Raw genomic sequence first — 13553 nt, 5'->3', positions numbered from 1 at the left:
TTCTATTGCTGTTCCTGGTGTGAGCAGATTGTTTTCCAAAGCAGATGTGAGAATCTTAATTGGGTGAAGATAGTTTGTAAAAATTCTGAAAAACATTCTCACGCCCTACATTTATTACAACAATTTAACATGTTTATATTGTTATTAGTAAACACAATACACGCCCAGCAATCGCTCTCATACGAAATAAAAAAAAGGCTTGTGAGCATTTCCTCTATCAATCTGTGAAATCGGCGTTAGACATCAAGCGGCTCCATTCGGAATACATTATTATTCTAAACAGGTTAGGCTAACATTTAAAACTACAGCCTCACTTCGCCGCCCATACCACTACGCCCTTTTACTTTTTGGCTGCGTACTCTGCAACAACTGCTCGATTAAGCCGGATACTGAGCTGGTTGACGGTACAAACACACACACGGGCAGCTGTAACGATCGTTAAATGATCCGGTGACGATGGCGCCTTTTGAGGTACCTACTCCACGGGTAATAGACGCACGTGGCGTGATACTCGGGTGAAGAAAGGGTGGGGGGGGGGGGGGTTGTCTGATTTTTTTAAATATCGCGCATCGCGTACCGTTTATTGTGCGCGGTCACCCTGCTTGACATCAGCGATTCCCGTCGCGCACGAAGAATACTCGTGGCGTGAACAGTTTGTCGCGGGCTGTCGACCGGACAGCAGCGCTTGTATCGTACGAATTTCGCGGGCCCTTGAAGTGTGGTGCATTTGGTCGCGTTACTTCGAACCCCGAGTTCGGCAGAAAAAGAAGCTAAACATTCTAATCACATCTCGGGGCCTTTAATGGGTCAAGCAGCGTTGGGTTAACGGACAAAGGAAAAAAAATAATCCACCTGTATTGCGTCATCATGCTGTTGATCGTCTTGAGCGTACTGTCACTGCTGGTGTCGATCGGTGTCTGGTGGACGGTGGAAAACTATGGTAACGCACTACGGCACGCCGGAAAATTCGGAGGCCCACCGGCTTACCCCCTGGTTGGCAATGGGCTGCTGTTTATCAACAAATCTCCTGCCGGTCAGTATGACGCAGAAACCGCGCGGTTCCGCTTCATCGAACACCGTTGCCATTGTGTTAATTTTTATGCAATCGTTTTTGCTCACTGTCTATTTTTCGACTGCTCGCTGTGCATATTCTTCCAGAGTTCTTGCAGTTAGTGGGAACGTTAATAGCGAAGCATGGAATGTGCCTGCGATTGTGGCTCGGTACGCAGCTGTTGGTGCTCAGCACCGACCCGAAAGACATTGAGGTAAGCAAGTTTATCAGCAGAGAAGGATGCCCCGACCGGGTTCAATGGTTGCGCTAATGCCCGTTATTGGCACAACGTTTTATTGTGCACTTGACAAGTGTGTTGTGTTTACTCTACACGTTGGAAACGGAACGAAAATAGTCGTAGATTTACCTTACCTAGTTTCCCTGCCGATGCCGTTTTCGTTGGGCTGGCGCTCAATATGTGTAAAACAAATCGTAACCCACGTGTCGCGTAGAGGGCTGATCGCTTTGCATACACACACAGTGTCGATTGAATATCCAATGAATCGCCTATTGAATTATCCAATGTGTACGAAAAAATATTGTTATTTTTAGTTTTACCCAATTGTAGCAATTTTATGGTCACAATTCATAATTAACATTAAAATTCATAGTACTGCTCCATTTCGTCATCATTGGTGTTTTCAAACACGTTATCAATGATTATCAGTCGTCAAGATTACGTTTATCCTCGTCAACGGTATGTGCATAAATCGCATTATCCCCACCAAACCGAATCTGGCTTTGGTAATTTTTTTAACTAAAAGGGGGCCATTATACACGCCAAAACACGGTTTCATTTGTATGACTTAACCACTATGCCATTGGGGATGGTTCGAACCTACAGTAACGCATCGTACTTCTACGCGGTTGTACGATTATTTAATGGCTTTTGCCATGACATTTGCAGACTGTCGTTAGACGACTTTGCTTTGGCCATGAAAAGACATTTTGTGTATTATCTTTTTACTAAATAAGAACCGTTTCTGAACCAGTTGTTGTTGTACTGGCCCCCTTTTTTTTTAACAGACATATCACTCTCGAGCGACTACAACCATTTGAAAGCACATTTTACGCACCCTTACGCTGTGTGAATTACTATGTACAAGAGAACAGACAAAATGGAGCAACATTTGAAGTATCTTTTACAAGACTGTGTAGACTCTCAGTACCCTCTATAAACTGTATGGCTTTGCTGTTGCCACCTTCCGTTTCCCATTACTTCTATTTAAAAAAATTAGCTTCTATGAACTACATATCTCAGTGGTTTTTAATGAAATTCTTTGCCAACTGTTTTGCGCGGTTTCGTTGATTTTGTGCAGATTAGCCGCGTATTTCGTGTATCCATCATTTCCGTGCCACCCATCGCTGTTTTTGTATGTATATAAAAGCGAATAGATAGTTAATGATTTCAGTAGTTTTTTTTTTGTTTTTTTTGTTTTTTTATTAAAAGGTCATTAAAACTCTTCAACATACCTTTATCTCGTCATAATGTCATTGTGATCCAGCCACGTTGACTGGTTTTTGTTCACTTTCAACTTACTCACTGGGTGACTTGCTACTTTAAAATTTCATCAGTGATAGGAAACTTTTAGACACGGAAGCTATTAATTAGAGGGTGGTAAAAAAAAAACGAATGTTTGGTCGAAAATAGAAATAGGTAGTATTGGATGCCGTTGGAAATTAATTGCATGAAAAGAAAAAAATGTGAAACAGAGTTTATAAAGATCTCAAATTCAACAAATAAGGATTATTTTTAAAACCCCCTCTTCTTGTCTGCTCAAGTATGTACTTGAATGAGAAAGTATACACGTGCCTTATCTTCCCGTAGGTTCTACTGGCCAGTCCGAAGTACATCGAAAAATCGACCGAGTACAATTTCGTTCGGCCGTGGCTAGGAAACGGGCTGCTAACCAGCAGCGGACGTCAATGGCAAACGCACCGAAAAATGATCACCCCGACCTTTCACTTCAAGATCCTGGAGCACTTCGTGGAGATTTTTGACCGGCAGAGCAACACCTTTGTCGACATCCTACGATTATACGCAAAATCGGGCGAAACCTTCGACGTCTTTCCGTTGGTCACGCTGTGCGCACTCGATGTTATTTGTGGTAAGGGCAGGAAGGCTCCTAGGAGTTTTGGGCGGGAGTAAGCGATGACGTAGTGGAGGAACTTTTCGGAAGCTAATGAGCGTGTCTATCCTTTTTTTTAGAATCCGCCATGGGTACGAAGGTGAATGCGCAACTGAACTCGGAGTCGGAGTACGTTAAAGCTGTAAAGGAGTGAGTATGGTGTCGGAGGAAAATTGTGTCGGAGTAAAACTAATTATGTGCCTTTGCTTTTTGGTCACATTGTAGAATCACCAATTTGATACAAGTTCGTTTCTACGATTTCATCATCCGGTACGAGTTCTTCTTCCGAATGTCCTCCAACCGGCGGAGGCAGCGCAAGGTGTTGAACGTGCTTCACGGTTACACGAACAGCGTAATCCAGTCCAGACGGCAAGAGTTGCGAAGCACGGACTCACCCACTAACGCCCCCGATGGTGCGGCCAATGAGCTTGAGAGTGAAGTTGGTATCAAGAAGCGAATGGCCTTTCTGGATATGCTGCTGCAGGCCACGGTCGACGGGCGGCCTTTGACCGACGAGGAAATTCGTGAGGAAGTCGATACGTTCATGTTCGAGGGGCACGACACGACGACGTCGGCGATTAGCTTTCTGTTGCAGTGTATGGCAAAACATCCCGACGTCCAGCAGAAGGTGTTCGAAGAAGTACGCGGCATTGTTGGGGAGGACCGGAAACAACCCGCCACCATGGCGATGCTGAACGACATGAGCTACCTGGATCTGGTGATCAAGGAAACGCTCCGTCTATATCCATCGGTACCGATGTTTGGTCGGAAGTTGCTACAGAACACCGAAATTAGTAAGTTCACTTTAAAGTCTCCGTAGGTGTACATCTAATTGATCACTGCTTCTTCTCTTCTTCTCTAGATGGAAAAATTTTCCCGGCGAACTGCAACGTCATAGTGCTACCATTTTTCCTTGGGCGTAACCCGGACTTTTTCCCCAACCCGGAGAAGTTCGATCCGGAGCGGTTCAACGTGGAGCGGTCGGCCGAGAAGACGAACCCGTACCAGTACATTCCGTTCAGTGCGGGACCACGGAATTGCATCGGTCAGAAGTTTGCCGTAGCCGAGTTGAAGAGCCTGGTGAGCAAGGTCGTGCGCCACTATGAAATCCTTCCACCGCTCGAAGAGCAGGAGGAGTCGTTCATGGCCGAGCTGATCCTGAGACCGGAACGCGGAATTCCAATACGTGTTAGACCACGCGTGTACTGATGAGACAACATTATTACTTAATGCACAATAATTCGTCCTACCTCATTTAACATTCTCTCTCTCGGTGATAGTTTTTTGTGATGCCATTTAAGTGGATAATAGTTATTCGATCAAAGAAAACGTTCTCTTATGTTCAGCAAAAGGAAACGAACACAGAAGTTTACTTAATTATGCATGGCATGAAATGTATTTATAGCCAGAACCATCAGCTACTTAAACAAACCCCTTTTCACGGCTAGTCTATTCTAAACTGTCGACATCGTTACGATAGCGATTCCACAGATGACGTTTGTCTGATAAGAACTCATTACACATCGCTTCAAAGTATGCACTTAGCATAGGGTTAGTTAGGGCGCAAGTACATGTATTTTGGCAGGATCGGTTAATCAATAAACAACAACATGAGTTATGGTAGAAATTACGCCTTCGCCTGTTCATTCATTTACTACCAACAATGTGTTGGCATCTGTTAAGTTGATAACCGCAGCTTCCAATCAGAAGCCTATCGTGGGTTCGAATCAACTGTTCTTGTTCACTCGACAGTATAACCAGTTATTATGTGGCGCAAGTTTACAATCTTTCGCCCTAGTTGAAGTGAGATTGAGATTATCGCTGGGGCTCAGATGTAGGGTAAGGGCAGCCGTCGACGTAACTCTTCTGATTGAAAAATAATTCCACAATGGGGTGTTATTGTTGATGATCGCGATTCTCGTCGTGTGCTGTAACTTGTTATAGAATATTTTCGCACACGCATGTAGTCGCTATATACTTTGAAATGGTTATTCTAATTTGCCAAACAGCTATTTTTACGTGGATAAAATTATAGTTTTCTAAAATTTCTCAGCGCGATGTCGACCAAATCTAGATTTTTCGGAACTTCTATTCAACTTGAACGTGATGTAACGCGGGCGGGCGTTCCTCTCACAACTGCCTGGTTAGATCCGGTTACTAATGTCTAGATCGCAAGTACAACACTCACCACAGGCGACCTCCACCTTCGGTTGCATTTCCTGACCGAATGAACTTGCAATTCCTCACCGAAGGCACCATCCAAGTGCAATGGCAGCCTCCACCACTCCGTTGCGATGAGCGCGAATGTGCATGTGCATCGCTGGCTTAGACTGTATGTGGTGGGGGCGCCTGGTGCACCGGGGTATGGGTTCGTATGCACGGGCGGCATGATGTCAAGTTCAGCAAGTTAACTGGCCTAGCCGTTAGAATAAGTGCTAACGCCGCGCACCAACGGCAGCTTAGTGGTTTATTAGGAGCCAAACCGTGCGGTCACAACACAGGAACATCCGAAGATTCGTTTTTGTTGTTCAGCGCGTGAACAGCTGCCCCGAAATGGTGGTCCCAGTGGTAACGGTAGTGGCAGCGTTGGCGGTGGCCGTCCTCTTTGGGGCATACGGCCTCTTCCGGCGGTTTGGCGAGATGCTCCGACATGCCGGAAAACTCGGTGGCCCTACGGCGTACCCGCTCATCGGCAATGGGTTGTTGTTCCTGAACAAAACTCCCGCCGGTAGGTGATGGTTTTTTAGGTTGGGCAAAGGTTTCAAATGATGAGCGACTGCGAGTTTCCCATCTCCCCCGTGTGAATGTGTCTTAATCCTCTTGCCTTGCAGAATTTCTGCGCACCATCGAGTGGATGCTGAAGAAGTATGGCAACAGTTTTCGTGTATGGCTTGGAACCCAGCTAGTAATTCTAGTGCAAGATCCCAAGGATATCGAGGTATGTCGAATGGTTCTGGTGCAATGTATTGTGGTCTTTGGTAATTTGGATGTATTCCTTGGATTACTCAACATTAAAGAGCATTCTGAATAAAAATCGATCTCATGATCAGTACGTCTAGTACAAGTTCTAGTTCACTGGAAAAGGTCGTCAAGATTGAGGTGCAGTGGTGCAGTTCGTTGTCGCCGTTTGTGAGTATCGAGCGTGAAAAACAAGTTAACTGTGACCGTCAATAGTGGAGTGCCTTGCGGTTCGGTGCAGCATGAACCATTTAGCTGAACATTTAATTAATGTGCCGCTTTAACCAGCTTACACCAGTGGGGGTGTTATGGAAAGGGGTTCCAAACGATTGGAGAAGAACGCAACACAAACAACCACAATTAATTACTTAGTATAGTGTGGTAGAAACGTATTTTTAAAATAGCTTTATGCACCCGTTTGAAATGCACCGAAATGGTAAATATGACGTGGGAATTAAGAAGTGTAAATATTAAGACTAAACGAACAGTGTATCTTTAGAAATAATCAGCGTAAACCAATGTGTGTAATTTAACAAGACTACCCGAGCATCATTGATCGATCAGATTGGCGTTACATCGTCGGTATACTATACTAACGTGCTACTTAGCAGGAAGCGTTACTACGGTTAACGGGTGAAAAATCTTAATAATAATGTAGGGACGTACGGTTGATAGAAGCATTCAGTGAACATTCGTTTTTTTGTACCAGGTCCTGCTCGGTAGCCCAAAGTACATCGATAAATCCACCGAGTACGACTTTATCAGACCCTGGCTGGGCGAGGGGTTGCTGACCAGCCGCGGCCGGAAATGGCACACACACCGGAAGGTCATTACGCCAACGTTCCACTTCAAGATTCTCGAGCAGTTTGTGGAAATCTTCGACCGCCAGAGCAGCACGTTCGTCAAGGTCCTACAACCGTACGCTGAGGCGGGCAAGTCGTTCGACATCTTTCCTCAGGTTACACTGTGCGCGTTGGACGTGATTTGTGGTGAGTTTGTTTGTGTGCGTGTGAATGCGTTGATCCTGCGACTCACAGCAACAAGGCACCAATGTCCTGTTTCGTCCCGCTATCGTTACAGAGTCGGCGATGGGTACAAAGGTGGACGCTCAGCTGAATTCCACGTCAAGCTACGTGTTGGCCGTGAAAGAGTACGCCAAATTATGAACAGCGATAAGCAATAACCTGCTTAATCATAATCCATATCGTTTTTGTCTTGTTTCCAGGATCACAAACCTTATTCAGTTGAGGTTTTATGATTTTCTCATCCGGTACGATTTCTTCTTCCGCCTGTCCGCGAACAGTCGGAAGCAAAAGAAAGTTATCAAAGAACTGCATAACTACACGGACAGCGTGATTAGGGGACGTCGCGAGCAGCTCGAGCAAAGGGCCACTGGAGGCAGTGACGCGGGTGAGTCGTTAGGTGATCAGGTAATCGGCATCAAGAAGCGGATGGCGTTCCTGGATATGCTCCTGCAGGCTACCGTCGATGGCCGTCCGCTGACCGATTTGGAAATTCGAGAAGAAGTCGACACGTTCATGTTCGAGGGGCACGACACGACGACGTCGGCCATTAGCTTTTTGCTGCAAAGTTTGGCGAAAAATCCCGACGTCCAGCAGAAGGTATTCGAAGAAGTACGCAGCATTGTTGGGGACGATCTGAAGCAGCCCGTTACCATGGCGATGCTGAACGACATGAGCTACCTCGATCTGGTGATCAAGGAAACGCTCCGGCTCTTTCCATCGGTACCGATGATTGGGCGAAAGATGCTCGAAACTACCGAAATCAGTGAGTTGCACGGTGGACGGACGTGTGCTGGTTCGAAACCAATTGATTCGAGTCTCCTTTCCACCTACAGATGGAAAGATTTATCCGGCTGGAGCCAATCTTATCATCATGCCGTTCTTCCTCGGACGTGACGCAAAGTATTTCCCCAACCCGGAGAAGTTCGATCCGGAGCGGTTCAACGTGGAGCGGTCAGCCGAGAAGACGAACCCATACCAGTACATTCCGTTCAGTGCGGGACCACGGAATTGCATTGGTCAGAAGTTTGCTGTGGCCGAGCTGAAGAGCCTGGTGAGCAAGGTACTGCTCCATTATGAAATTCTTCCTCCGTCGGAGGAACGGACCGAGTCGTTTATTGCAGAACTTATCCTGCGACCAGAGCATGGCTTATTCGTTCGGTTGCAGCCGAGGGTATATTAGTTGAAGTATAGTGTTTTAGCATACGGTTGACTTTATACTCGAGATTTTATTATGGAACTTTTCATCAACAAATGGGTTACGCGGCATAAGGAATGTAAACAGTAGAATAAATTATTTCTATCGTTAAAGAAACCGATGAGTAATCATTTCCTAATGCGTTGAGCGAATATCCATTCCATCAGTTTGAGTACTGGGACATTGGAATTGGAGGTACTCATCCAGCGGGGGTGGCACCCCGTTGCACATCGTAGGTTCGAATGTGGGGTCTGTAGCCGCCCCCGGTAGCCGCTTTCCGAGGCCAAGACCACTAGGTATGTCGTACCATTTAAGAAAAACGGGTCGTTGGAATACATGATGACATTGGAAACAAAACGGCTGCTCATAAAATTCAACCCCTGCGAAAAGGAAGACATGCACTTGTGTACACACAAGAGCGTTGCATTCAAAACCACCTGATTGTTTGGGATAAACCATGTGTGTTGTGTCTCTACCGTTCATCGGTACAATACAGACAATGGCATGTAACTCTAGAATGTTTCGTTTCATCATCCGTTGTCGCAAGGAGCGTCTTTGCTTTACATCGATGTTCATTAGTATAACTACATCCCGTTCGTGTGGGACGTCTGTTCAATTGTCAAACTTTTTTTTTTAAATTATTTAGAAGTGGCTCCAGCTTAATTGTCATGTAATGTTCGTTTGTGGCAATCCCCATCCAATCCCCATTAATACCCGCGGGCTAAAGAAATTTCGTTTAATCTGGACTGTTAGAGCCAGACGAAAACCGTTGGTATCAGTTGTTTTGTCTGTAAAGATTGGCGTCTCTGATAAGAAATCGGTGTCTTGATTCAGTGAATCGTCATTTTTTAGGCGGAAGGGTGCCCAATTTGAGAATCAGTTTTAGTACGTTCTATGCTAAGCTGAAGGCTACAACAGCAGCAGAGCGATAGTGGACGCGATGTTTTTGACAGTGATCGCTGGTTTGGCGATAGCCTTGGCCGTTTATGTGTACCTGACAAAGTTTAGTAACATCCTGAAGTACAGCGGCAAACTCGGCGGTCCCCCGGCATACCCATTGATAGGAAATGGCCTGCTGTTTGTCAACAACACGCCTGCCGGTAAGTATGGATCTCGAATCCGATGGTAGAAACTATTTGAAAAGGATATCATGTTATATTTGGGAAATTTGTGTACTCTATTCCACTCCGCACTTTTAGACTTTTTGCCGACCGTTGGTGGTCTGCTTCAGCGGTATGGAAATTGTGTTCGCTTATGGCTAGGCACGCAGCTGCTCATCGTAATCTCCGACCCAAAGGACATAGAGGTAACGGAAACGATGGAAATATTTGTTTTGCGATCCTTTGACCCTTTCGGCACTACACATTCCAGGTGATCCTGAGCAGCAACAAATACATCGACAAGTCGATTGAGTACAACTACATCAAACCGTGGCTCGGCGAAGGGCTGCTGACCAGTACCGGGCGAAAATGGTTCGCGCACCGGAAGGTGATCACGCCGACGTTCCACTTCAAAATACTGGAACAGTTTATTGAGATATTCGATCAGCAGAGCAGCACCTTCGTGGAGGTGCTGAAGCCGTACGCCGAGTCGGGCAAATCGTTCGACATTTTTGGCCCAGTCACGCTGTGCGCCTTGGATGTTATCTGTGGTAAGTGTGAGGCGTAATCGGGTGAAGCAAATCCATGGACTTTTGGATAATTTGTAATTGCACTTTGCACTTTGCACTTTGCAGAAACTGCCATGGGCACGAAGGTCAACGCACAGCTGAATTCCGATTCAAAGTATGTGCAAGCAGTGAAAGAGTAAGTACTTTAGCCGAAAGATTTGTCTTTATATCGTGTTAGACACAGGTTATTTGTTACGAAGCGACTTCAGATGTAGAGAAACGAATAGTGCAAATTCGTTTAATGAATATATTTGGTAATAGTCGTGTTTGTTTTTTGAAATTTTTTTGAAAATAAAATGACTACCATTTCCTATGTTTGGTTGGATTGGGTTACCAACTCGATCAGGTTTTAACTGAAGGTAGTCTTAATTTCTTATCAGGAAGTTTGGTTCCGTCTGATAATCAGTTTGATATGTGAAATAATACAAAGCAGCGGACTTAGATTAGGTAGCTCATGGTTCAAACGTTGTGCTGTGAATCATTCTGATTAGCGATATATGCTGTAGAGAAAACAACTTGCATGGATAAACATAAAATCAGAAGAGTTGGTTTTAGTCTTTAACTAATCGGAAAGGTCACATTCTTGAAAATTGAAATTTTTGTTCGTATATTTTTTCAGGATAACAACCCTGGTACAGGTGCGATTGTTCCACTTCCTGATTCGGTATGACTTCTTCTATCAATTCTCTGACAACCGCCGTAAGACGCAGGAAGCGTTGAAGGTGTTGCACGGGTATACGGACAGTGTCATCAGAAGTCGTCGCGAGGAATTGAACCGAGCGGCCAAAAGTGGCGGAACCGAGGTGGATGAAAACGCGAACGACCTCGGTATTAAGAAGAAGGTGGCGTTCCTGGATATGCTGCTGCAGTCCAAGATCGATGGGCAACCGTTGACAGATCTCGAGATACGTGAAGAAGTGGACACGTTCATGTTCGAGGGGCACGATACGACGACGTCGGCCATTAGCTTTTTGCTGTTAAATTTGGCGAAAAACCCTGGTGTCCAGCAGAAGGTTTTCGACGAGATACGGAGCATCGTTGGGGACGATCGGAAGCAACCCGTCACCATGGCGATGCTGAACGATATGAACTACCTCGATCTGGTGATCAAGGAAACGCTCCGACTTAACCCATCGGTACCGATGATCGGTCGGAAGATGGTAGAAAACTCCAACATCAGTAAGTTTCTGCAAACTTGTTAGTTTTCTTTTGTTTGCACAAAATGCTTTAAACTTATTTAATGTTCTTCTGTTGCTTCAAACAGACGGCAAGATTTTCCCTGCCGGATCAAATATAATCATCATGCCGTTCTTCCTCGGGCGTGATCCAAAAAATTTCCCCAACCCGGAGAAGTTCGATCCCGAACGGTTCAACGTGGAGCGGTCGGCCGAGAAGACGAACCCGTACCAGTACATTCCGTTCAGTGCGGGGCCACGGAATTGCATCGGGCAGAAGTTTGCCATAGCGGAGATCAAAAGTCTGGTGAGCAAGGTCCTGCGCAACTACGAAATTCTTCCGGCGCTTGGTGAACACAAGGAGTCGTACGTTTCCGAGCTCATCCTGCGCCCTGGGAATGGTGTCTTTGTTCGACTGCAGCCGAGGGTTTATTAGCAATATGAGAAACAAATTCGTTTTGTTAATTAGTGTTAAACAGAATAGAGGAATTTAAATCATCGTTATTTTTCGACAACTTCAAATACAATACCAATGCAGTAAAACTCAGTAAAAAGATTAAAAAACCGTTTAATTCATCCAGAGGCCAATGTTTCACGTTTCCCTTGGCAGTGAACTTAGTGCCTCTACCATTGATCGAAACAATTATCATGTCTGTATGGCAATTTCAGTAGCCTTCAACTAGCCTTCAACTGCTAACGCAGTTAGTGAGGTATAACGTGATGTTAGCATGTTGGGTTGTGTGTAGCCTTCTGTTATACTTGTCTTAACTGTCCTAGCTTACCTTATAGAGTCAATTGGAAACCTCTTGTGTAGTTGATTGAGGCATGTGCCGTTATACTTGTGTCATTAGCTTCAGATGCAATGTGCTTGTTATTAATAGCCTACGAGATGCTGCTATATCGGTATCATTAACATGAGGAGTCGTTAAATGATCGATCGTGATGCCAAGAAGACTTGCCCGTCAAGTTCTATCTTTGGCAAGGTTCTCACTGTTGTAGCGGAAGTAATGGAAGTTTATTTATTTAATGTTCCATTCCTACTCCTCCTTAATACAACTCCTCCTAAATAATGCTCAACTCCACGTCAATTCCGCAGTAAACCGTGTGTCTTACGGTTAATAATGTTTTCAATATCATAATGGTGGACTAACAAAATTGCAATAAATTTAAAACTGAATATACTCCTTTGGTTTGGAGTTAAAAACGGTACATTCGTCTTTTTTACTGAACCAAGCTGTAATCCAGGTCAGGCCGAGATTTCCCGTCATGCAACTGCAAACGATAAAAGGGAATTATTAGCTTCACAACGGTGCAGCACAAAGGTTGCTCACCCAGGGAGATTATATTAAACCTTATCGCCATATCGTCAGATTACACCCCCCCATGGTTGGATGTTATGTTGTGCGTCCAATGTATCTAATCAATAGAGCCAAAACAGCCTGATAGCACCGGCCACGATTGCAGCCCTTTAGTACTCACCGTAGAGGAAAAGTGCACCGTCGCCATACGGTTAGGCTTAGTGCACGGATGGCCTTTCCCCACGTTGGCGTGGTTCGCTGGTAGAACCTTTTACTTAACTTTTAATACTTACCGAATATCCTACCGGGGTCAAGATGTTTGTGCAGTTCCTGTTGACCTTCGTTGCTCTGGTGTTGCTTCGATATGTGTTTCACGACTGGTCGGTGAAGAAGTCGGTAGCGGTCGCTGGCCCAAAGCCGGTCCCGGTGTTGGGAAATGTGTTAATGTACGCAGGGCAAAATCCTTACGGTAAGATGCTGCTACTGGGTTGGCAATCTGATTGAATCTTATTTGATCACAACTATAAAAGTGCTTGTTCAAACATTAAAACATGAATGAAGTGAGTTTACCTAACACCACGTGGTCGAAAGCCTTTTCACATGTGTTTAATAAAAGAAGTTTGAAACGTAGCCGCGTTTTAAAAATTCATATAAATTTAAGTAACCAATATCCATTTATCTTTCTCATGTATTTAAAAAAAAATTTTAAACTCGAGATAACACACTCACTGACCTTGCGGCTGGCGAGAAAGTGAATCTGTCCATCCGTCTGTGACTTACTCCCGCCCAAAGGGAGGAACCCGCCGCTCGTTGTTGGGTGTGAGTGCAATCGACTTTACGCATCGTTTCACCTTCTCGAGATGCAAACAGGTTCACTCAGCGGTTGGCAACTGTTTATTTTAGGTATGACCGGTAGATGCAAAATTTCGTTCCCGTCAGACAACGCGAAAAACATAAAGGCCAGCTTGTAGAGTAAAAACCACTTGAGGTGTACATTTTTAAATGTAAATAGATCCTCTGTTGATCGTCAATATTTTTTTATTTTCCACTGCT

At 44.9% G+C, this 13553-nt stretch overlaps 2 protein-coding genes across 2 annotated transcripts; both read left to right on the top strand.

The window, feature by feature from the left end:
- The first annotated feature begins 867 nt into the window (after positions 1–867).
- Positions 868–4766, top strand: LOC131260315 (cytochrome P450 4d1-like). The gene is made up of 6 exons (XM_058262013.1): positions 868–1033; positions 1159–1265; positions 2880–3159; positions 3261–3330; positions 3406–3974; positions 4043–4766. The coding sequence occupies exons 1-6, from the start codon at positions 868–870 to the stop codon at positions 4387–4389; spliced, it is 1539 nt and encodes a 512-aa protein (XP_058117996.1). The 3' UTR covers positions 4390–4766.
- Positions 4767–5733: 967 nt separating this feature from the next.
- On the top strand, positions 5734–11638 carry LOC131259506 (uncharacterized). Its single transcript, XM_058261014.1, has 13 exons — positions 5734–5908; positions 6012–6118; positions 6848–7127; positions 7219–7288; positions 7364–7926; positions 7997–8334; positions 8855–8864; positions 9261–9458; positions 9558–9664; positions 9730–10009; positions 10094–10163; positions 10647–11206; positions 11292–11638. Exons 1-13 carry the CDS (start codon positions 5734–5736, stop codon positions 11636–11638), a joined length of 3105 nt encoding a protein of 1034 aa, XP_058116997.1.
- The last annotated feature ends 1915 nt before the right edge of the window (positions 11639–13553 follow it).

This window comes from Anopheles coustani, chromosome 3, assembly GCF_943734705.1.
Source record: "Anopheles coustani chromosome 3, idAnoCousDA_361_x.2, whole genome shotgun sequence".
In the NCBI taxonomy this organism is placed as follows: domain Eukaryota; kingdom Metazoa; phylum Arthropoda; class Insecta; order Diptera; family Culicidae; genus Anopheles; species Anopheles coustani.
This window is presented reverse-complemented; position numbering and strand designations above follow the sequence as displayed.